Consider the following 9,268-nt stretch of genomic DNA (forward strand, 5'->3'; position numbering starts at 1 on the left):
ACAGGGCGTAAAAAGATGAAAAACTCCGTTACTTGTCAACGACGTTACCGATAAACCGAATCAAAGCGATTAAAAAAGTCACAATTATCGGCGACACTATCTGATTTTATGATGATGATGCACCCTAAACGATGTAATAGACATTACATTTCATTACACTCGAAATCTAATTGCATCGAATTTTATTTTTCTGCAATGCAAATATTTTACAGATAATAATAATAATAATAATAATAATAATAATAATAAATGAAAGGCGGTCCTTCCACTAAATTAAGCACCACCCAAATCTCGACACCATAATTATCAGTAGTCGATCGCAATAAGTTTTCAAAGCTCTATTCCGGTGATTGTGTTAGCACTCTTTTCAGTAATATTTTACTACTTTCATTCGAATCTGCTCTTTGCAACTTCGTTACAGTGTGTCTACATACAGAAGAAGGCCTGCTCCGAGAATGTCGAAATTCATCACTCAAATGTATCAAAAAAGCTGTCCGTCTTCGTAACGTTCGTAACTCCTGCCACGGCTGACACGGCTGTACTGTTCCTGGCGCGTACAGAAGGCTGTGATCGCTGTGATAGTCATGGAGGATATATTATCGATGTTGTTAGTCCCAGATAGTGCTGTAATTCAACAGGTATGTGAAAAGTATAGTTTCTTACATATATATAGAATTTTAATTTGTTTCGTATTGCCGTTCTGCCGTCACTTCGCTTCCGCAACACAAAACGCTGTTCCATTTAAGCAGCACCTAACCTAAGTGGTCACATTTCCACGTGTTGGCTGTTCGATTGGCGACATTAACACTCGTATATGAGAATGAACCGTACGTAAGCTAATGTGTCTTAATCTACAGAATTATGAGAGCCTTCAAAAAAGTAAAAACTTGACTCGTGCATAGTATAACATAAAGTATATTCCGGTGGATGTCTTTTACTGTCTTAATTACTCTTCCAGTGTGACACTGATAATTTTCACTGTCGTGTTTAAAGAGTGTACTAGTCACAGTTAGTCCTTCAAGAAAGGTATGAGAAGACTATATAGGTAGAATGGGTGAAGAGAGGTAGCCAAGGATGGTATGAAATTATAAATGCAGGAGGAAAACCTCGGAATTGCTAGAAAGATCATGAGGCCAGTACTAGAATTAGGTTGTCTAAAGATGTAACGTGAGAACATAGAATCAACCAGGAAGGTCATGGCTGCATGCTGGAACTAAGAGGTTCTACTGCTGATGAAATTATGCAATGCAAATCAAGTTTCACTGGAGAATTCTGTGCAGCCTCTATGAAGGCACTGCGTAACACAGCCAAATAGCAGTGCTGTAGAAACTCAACAGGAGGTTTCATATTGAGGTATTTTGAGTTATGACACCAGGTAGTTTGGTAGTACTGATGTTTTGGAGGTACATACCTCTTTTATCATCAGGGTAGAAGCCAGTACCCTCCTGCACCAGGCTACACAGTGTCAATCCAAAAGACCACAGTATGGAATGAATGAATTGCTATGAATTCCTCAGATTTTAAATATTTAACTAACTGACTAGCTCCTTGGAGTTGAGTCCTTGAGAAGCTGCCAGTCATTCAGCCACTCAAGAAATTCCCAACATTTTATGAAACTTTAAGGTTTATTACCATGTTCACAAGAGCTTTCCACTGGTCCCTATCCTGAACCAATACCACAATATCCTATTTCTCTAAAATCTTGACTTGATCATTCTAATTATATTTGGTGAAGAGTACAAGTTATGGAGCTCCTCATTGTGCAATTTTGTTCAACCTCCTACCATTTCATCCTTCTTTGGTCCAAATATTCTCAGTTCCCTATCCTCTAACAAAAGTATTTTTCCTTTTCTATGACATCCTACAATCCAGACATCACTGGATGTTTTGGCCACTTCAAAGTGTAGATTTTCAGATGTTTAACTACCCACCTTACAGTCCAGACCTGTCCTTAGTTATCTCGTATTTACACTCCTTAAGAAATTTGTCAGGGAAAGATATTTTTCTAGTAAAAATGAGCTGCTCTCAAAATATAGTCTCATTTTTGTGTTGTTGAAATTTAAGGGGTTTACTTTTTTTCTGACGAAATCATATGTTTAGAGCTTAAATGGAAGAATACGTTGCAGTGAAATGTGGCAGATTTGAAGCATCAGATGTAAGTTTACCTGTTACATGTTCAGTACCTAATCAGGCAGAAGTTACTAAACAATCTTTAGATCATTTGTTTGCTTAAATTACAATAACAAATGTTTATACATCATGTATAGGTGCTGATCCCTCATTTTTTAAATTAATTTTTAGGGAACCAAACAACTACGAGAAGCTTTCAAGGATCCAGAAGTAATTCCAGCCCTGTGTAATACAGTAGGTGCTTCTCAGAACCCTCAGGTCAGACAATATGCTGCTGTTCTTCTTAGGAAGAGGCTTTCTAAGAGCAAGCATTGGACAGAGCTGCCAGTTAATGTTCGAAATGGGTAAGGCTATATGGAGTTTCATACAAAAGGTTACAAGGAAACAATATTGTGTTCAATTGTAACTTTATTCCATGTGAGGCCATCATTGAAACAGATTAACATGAACATTGATGCAAAGTGTAATTGTTCTGTAATGTGGACTTCTGGGTTATGTATGATATTGTGCAATTTGGTAGGTGGGTACTAACATTTTAGAATAATATACTGCCTCCATTTTTAAGATAGATGTGAATCAAGTCTGGAGACTTGGGAAATGAAATAGATCACAGAGGATAGGAGTGGTCAGCCAGAGCCGTGAATGGAGAAAAGGAGGACAAGGCTGACAGGTCGGTTGGAACCATATGCTGTGAAAGTTCAGCTACTCCAGGGCTGGCCTTTCACAGTGCATGGAAGGAAGGGTAGCAAAGGCCCTTTTGCAGTACACAAAGGGAAGGGTAATAGTAACCTTTTCTTGCAGGGTACAGAAGGAGGAGTAACAGAGGAACGTTTTTAGGGCCATGAAAGGAAGGGACCAGCGAGGCCTTTTTTTCAGGGCCACAGCCAGAAGAAATCCCTGTCAAAGAACCTTGTTTTCATTCAGGCTGAACATGAGATACTTCCATGACCTGTTGAATTTCCATCTTCCCTCTTCATATTTTTTGGAATGAAGCTCAGGCTTCCTGACTGATTCAGTGTGTCTTGATTTTTTGGCCAAGGTGCTGGGTCCTGTAGCAGAATATGATGACCTAGAGTGTCCCCCCCCATAGGTTGAGTTAAGACAGTCCATTTGCGACTAGCCAGTAATTGGTCTATTATACCAGCCCTGGATGATAGATGAGTATGGAGCATTTGGTGGAATGAGATGTGGCGAGGGGAACCGAAGTACTCGGAGGAATCCTGCCCCAGAGCCACAAATCCCACATGACTTGACCTGGGATTGAACATGGGCTGCTGCCCCCTTAACTGTGGCACAGCCACTGACCTGCAGTTATTTATGTTGTGTCCTTCCACATCTGAAGTCTGGTTGACATGTGCAGTCTGCCAAGTGTAAACGGTCCTACTGGACAGACCAGAAACTGCATTGAGGCTGTGGTGAAAGAGAACCATTGTCATATGCATCTTGATTAATCAAATATGCCTTCTCTGTCAGAACAATATAAATATGGGCCAGCCTTCTACATCACTGAGCATCCTGGCCAGTAAACCTAGATGCATAAAACAACATCATCAGGGAAGCAATAAAGATTGAGTTCCATCCCAACAATATGAACAAGGAAAGTGGTTTCTCCATGAGCAGGTCATGGAAGCCTACAATTTTAACCCTGGAGGAATGCAAGAAGGATCTTTTGAGGCACAAATTTTGACTTTGATTTAATTTGCCAGTGCTTTTATCCTGTTTCTTCCAGGGCCCCAAAATGGGTTCATTGTTACTCTTTGTTACACTTCCTTCTGTGCTTTGGGAAAGACTTCTGTTATGCTTCCTTTCATGTCTTGTGAGAGGTCTGTCCTCAAGTTGTTGCCCATCTCAGGACCTGTGGTTTGCACTGACTCCCTTAGCCTCCTCTTCCCTATTCATGGCATCATCCCTCATGATCCTTTTCTGTACAGCCCCCCACTTTCTGAACTTGGCTTGCTTTTACTCTGATGATAGAGGCTCCTCTGAAATGTTGACACCCACCCACAAGACTGCATGGTATCATAACCTAGAAGACCACAGTATTATTGATAATAGAGGCTCCTCTGAAATACTGACACCCACCCACAAGACTGCATGGTATCATAACCTAGAAGACCACAGCATTATTCTTCACTGCCTTGATCTTCCAGAAATGTAAATGTTTTGACCTTACACTTGAATTAAATGTCAGCAATGGCTTAACACTATTATGAGGATTTAAATGGAAACCATCCGTATGTTTCATGTTTCTTTATTAGTCAGTGAAGCTGGCATTTTTTTCAAACTGTTCTTGTGCTTTTGTTTTAATTAAGAATAACTTTGCTTTAACTTCCTTATCAGTATGATTATGGTATTCAGTTGCTTAGTTATTTTATACTTTTTTGAAAATGTTCATGCACTCTGTAATCTTCTAGTGAAGAACTTGGCAGTTAAACAAGTGAATATGTACAAATGTCTGGACCCTGTCCTGAGCCAACTGAAGGCATACATCCTGTTTCTTCAAGACCCAATTCAGTACTATCCTCTCATCTACACACAGGTCTCAGAAGTGGTTTCTTCCTTTTGAGATTTTCCAATTGCACTTTTATAGGGTGACATCATTTCCCCCCATGCATTTTTTTCAATTGACCTAATCCTTCCAGCGGCACTATGGCCCTGGGGTTGACTCAGCCTCTAACAGAAATGAGTACCACAGATATTCTTGGAATATTTTTGGGGGTAAAGGGTGGCTGGCATGTAAGGCTGACAACCTACCCGCCATCTATGAGCCAATTGTCTAGAAAATCTCACAACCCTATGGACCTCCACGGCATGTTACAGGGATACCTTTACATTTTTCTACTTATTTCCTCCCATCCTTGATTTTGTTGCCCTAATAATATTTACTGAAGTGTACAATTTATAAACCTCATTATATAATTTTCTCCAATTTTCTGGCACAATTTCTCTGTTCGTTACAAATATTCCTCACGACGCTGGTTCCAGTTAAGTTTCAAATATATTTTAATTAATACTGCATTAAGATTTTTTCCATGGTAAACATTTCATATGACCTATATTACAGAATAAAGCAGGGAATTTTGCAAGCTCTGGTTAGTGAACCAGAGAAGTTTGTGAAGAACTCCATTGCCCAGTTTATTGGAACAATAGTAAGACATGAGTTTCCCAGTAAGAGCTGGCCAGAAGTGATGCATTTCTTACAGCAGCTAACCAGCAGTGACAACATGTCAGAGAAGGAGGTAAGAATTATGCCATCATGACAGTGTGAATAAGGCTCAATACAATACTGCAAATTCTCATTTATGCATATTGTATTGAGCCTTAAGTACTTAGGTCCAGTCTGTGAGACCTTATTGGTATGTCATGCTGATTGTATTTCATTTTCTTTTCAGCCTCTTCTTGCATGAAACAATGTAATGTTTTCTGTCTCACACTACACCCCCTTTTCTCTTCAGTTAACTGGTGTATGTCACTGTAAGTGAAATATTCTCTCTTGATTTATGCAAGTGGTTACACAAGACCAGACCAGACCAGACATTAAGGATGGGACTTTAGGACCTTATGAAACATGATCTGTAGTGATCAGAATTCCAAACAAACAATCTTAGGATGGTTGGAGAATGAAGAAGGAAATGATGTAGGTGAATTTAAAGAAAATCTTTCAGTTCCTGATGTTTATGTTTCAGCTTCTGAAATAGTGAGCTGAAAGTGATGATGAGAATACCATTGTTCATGGTATTTGTTTTGTTACTGGTATACAGTCAAATTATGTTGCTCACAGGAGCATTTATGGGAAAAACATGTTCAGATGGCCATCAACAGAGGCTGTTGTAGAATTAGACAGCTCTTATGGATATTTTGACGTGATGGCTGAAGACCAAAGTGTTTTAACAAGAAAAGTTCTCTAATGCTAATCAATGGCTGGTAAATATGTTTCCATAGCAACTAAAATATGCTTCTATGGTAAGGAATACTCACAAAACAATAGAAGAACTATTGCAAGTGGTGTTTTATATTCGGTCTGTGTCAGAGTTATGTAACAAGAACCAACAGGGAAAGTCATACCATTTAATCTCTTGTCAGAGAGGATGTTACATAAGGACTATGAAAGCAAGTATTCAGTTGAAAAAAAAAATATAAGTCTCAAGTGGCTTGTCAGACAAACTGATTGGCGGTAAAATGCTAGTCATAAAGTGACTCTGACTTTGAGTCATAATGTTTAATGCAAATGGCATTTGGAGGCAGTGATATGAGCTCAGTAAACAGCTGCAAGACTTACATATAGATGTACATAGCTTTGCTCTCAGAGACACACCTCAAACTCCATGAGAGGCTCATTATTTTAAATTATCATGTATCAGACTGCCCGCTTCCTGGTAAGAAAAGGCGGAACTGCCATTGCTGTTAGAAAAGACATTCCCCTTAACCATATAGACCTGCCTCCCCTTGCTTCAATAGAAGCCATAAGCATCTGCATACTGACTGGTAATAGTGAAGTGATACCTGCAGCAGTCTGTAAATCACCAGGCCACACCTGGAATTTTGCAGACATTATTGAGTTTTTAAACTTTAGACATAAGTTGCTACTGGCAGGAGATCTGAATACTAAACATCCATCATGGAATAGTGTATTTTCCAACCCTTATGGCATGAAACTAGTGAATTTGTTGCATATAAATGAGTTTGAAATGTCAGCACCACAATGTCCCATTCATTACTCTCCTGTGGGAAATAGTGACATGCTTGATATTGTTGCACATAAGAATTCCTTGTCTACTGTACTGCTCTTAAAATAAAAAATTATACAACAGTTTGATTAAATAAAATTAATGTAACAAATAGGCTATTATGGATTTAACATGTGTAGTTACAATTTTTCATCTCTAGACCCATGTATTTTGCATATCTGCCTTGTTATTTTCCATTTTCCTAAGAAGTGTTCAATTTTTAAAGACCAAAAGTTTGACCACTTGAATTACTTGGCAAATGAATTATATATTTTGTGAAGAGATAAGGGAGGTCCATGAAGTGATTCTCTTATAGCCCACATATGGCCAATTTCCAAGTTGATTTTATCTCTCAAAAATTAAAGTTATTGAAAAATCACAAGATTGAAATGAAAATAAAATGTGCTTATCACCAATCAAGAGTTCAACTTAGTCAAGCGGTAGGAGCTGGAAAATCTCAGTTGGTATAGTGCTTAGACTGCCAAAGAATGGAGGTTTAATTCCTGGCAGGGACCAAGAATTTGTCTCTTCTCAATAGCAGCATCCAGACCAGCTCTGGGGCTTACTCATTCTCCTATACAATTTGTACTTGGGTCTGTTTTCCCAGAGGTAATGTGTTATGTGTGTCTGGCTGGTCACTCACCTTTATCTATGCTTAGGTTAAGAGTGGTGAAGCTGTATCTCCACTCCCCTGTATATCTTCATGGCATGGTGCTTAAATTCTTAACATTTAGGATGCCTTTTAACTTTACTGAATCAAGAGGCAAGCGAAGATTTGAATATAATGTGTAATGAGTTATGAAGATATAAAATAGTTTGTTTTTAAAATGCTTATATGCTCACTATTTTTGTTAGTAGGGGTTGTTAATGGAAATTAATCTTTCTTACAGTTGGGAATGTATACACTGAGTGTGATCTCTGAAGTATCTCCTGATCAGTTCTTGCCTCATGCTCAGTCGATGGGTGTTCTGTTCAGCAATGTATTGAACTCTGTTCAGGATCTTGGGTCACGATTGGCTTACTACACAGTCCTCACAATGAATCACTTTGTGCCACTTGCAGTTGTAGATCAAGCGGTAAACCACATTTCTGTGCAATAGTAATATATGTACAAATGTAATCTTTCAGTTGATTTCAGTCTGTTTCCAGTTTCCTACTGCAGAGCTAATAGGAAACACCCAAATATGTCATGAAACTTATTCCATACTCTTGCCACTTGTAACAATAGCCTTAGTTGTGCAGGTACTGTGGTGGAGTTTCTTGAAATGATTCAGATGTTCATTCCTAAATTTCCTTAGATGAATAACCTTTAATTTTTTAATGAGAATGCTAATTCTTCAGATTTTTAGTTACTGTATACTGTGATATTGGTTAGGAAAGTCATCACATATGGGATAGAGAACAGTTATTTCTGCTTTTTTCTTTTTCTTTTTTTTTTCAAATTCAGTAAATCCAAAACATAGGTTGAAATACAACCCTGGATATAGAACATGTCAATAATAATATTAAAATAAGTTCCAAACATTGAAACAGTCAAGATAAACAATAAAAACGATATAAAATAGTACACAGTGTAATAACAATTTCATTAAATACAAACAAATTAAAACGAATTTAAATTATCAGTAACATGAATCTTCTATTCATCATATGAGAAATTAATTGAATGCTAACTTTTTATTAAATATCAAAGTAATTAGTGTTGCAGAACATTTAACAACAGAGTCATTTTTGAGAAAATAACAGTCACTAAGCTAATCAGATTCCCTGTCTCTTATAGAACCTGAATGTTCATAAGAGTTCAACACCGTTTCCATCCTGAGTCAGATGATTCTACCCACTTTCTCCCACGCGCTTCCCTTAAGCTTAATTTTATTGTGTCTTCCCATCTATGCCTAGGTCTTGCATGTGTATCTTCCCTTCAGATTTTCTAACCAGACTTTTTTATGCATTTCTCATATCTCCCATGCATTTTACATTTCCCACCAATTTCATCCCTCTTTATATGATGATATTAATATTATTTGTTGAAAGACAATTTTTTCCAGTCTCCTGTTACTTCCTCTGTCTCATGGGTGCCAGTATTCCCCTTAGAACCCTCTTTCAGAACACCTCAGTCTGTGTTCTTCCCTTAATATGAGAGAGCAAGTTTTAACATTTTGTAATAAGCTTTTTTTTTTATGGTGAGTAGTTGTGAAACCCCTAAGCTGAAAAACCATCCCTTGTTGGCTTTTTATGTTTGCAGCTACGATCCATATCTGAAGGAACCTACTCAACAAGAAAATGTGAAGTGAGAAGTTTTCTTTGTTGTGAGGGGGCGCGCGGTAGCGTAGTTGGTTGAGGCACTATGCTACAAGCCGGAAGGTTGCGGGTTCAAGTCCCGATGAGGTCATTGGATTTTTTTTCAATTG

The 9,268-nt window shown here is 38.1% G+C and overlaps 1 protein-coding gene across 1 annotated transcript in view; it reads left to right on the forward strand.

Moving 5' to 3' along the window:
• Nucleotides 1–531: 531 nt before the first annotated feature.
• Nucleotides 532–9,268, forward strand: part of LOC111873222 (importin-4) — a gene marked incomplete at its 3' end in the record, with an annotated part of 10,949 nt that continues 2,212 nt past the window's right edge. Inside the window, 4 exon segments of the mRNA XM_023867752.2 lie at nucleotides 532–638; nucleotides 2,302–2,474; nucleotides 5,195–5,369; nucleotides 7,748–7,933. Coding sequence (XP_023723520.2) covers nucleotides 585–638; nucleotides 2,302–2,474; nucleotides 5,195–5,369; nucleotides 7,748–7,933 — 588 coding nt within the window.

The sequence above is a fragment of the Cryptotermes secundus genome, unplaced genomic scaffold (genome assembly GCF_002891405.2).
Source record: "Cryptotermes secundus unplaced genomic scaffold, Csec_1.0 scaffold1849, whole genome shotgun sequence".
In the NCBI taxonomy this organism is placed as follows: domain Eukaryota; kingdom Metazoa; phylum Arthropoda; class Insecta; order Blattodea; family Kalotermitidae; genus Cryptotermes; species Cryptotermes secundus.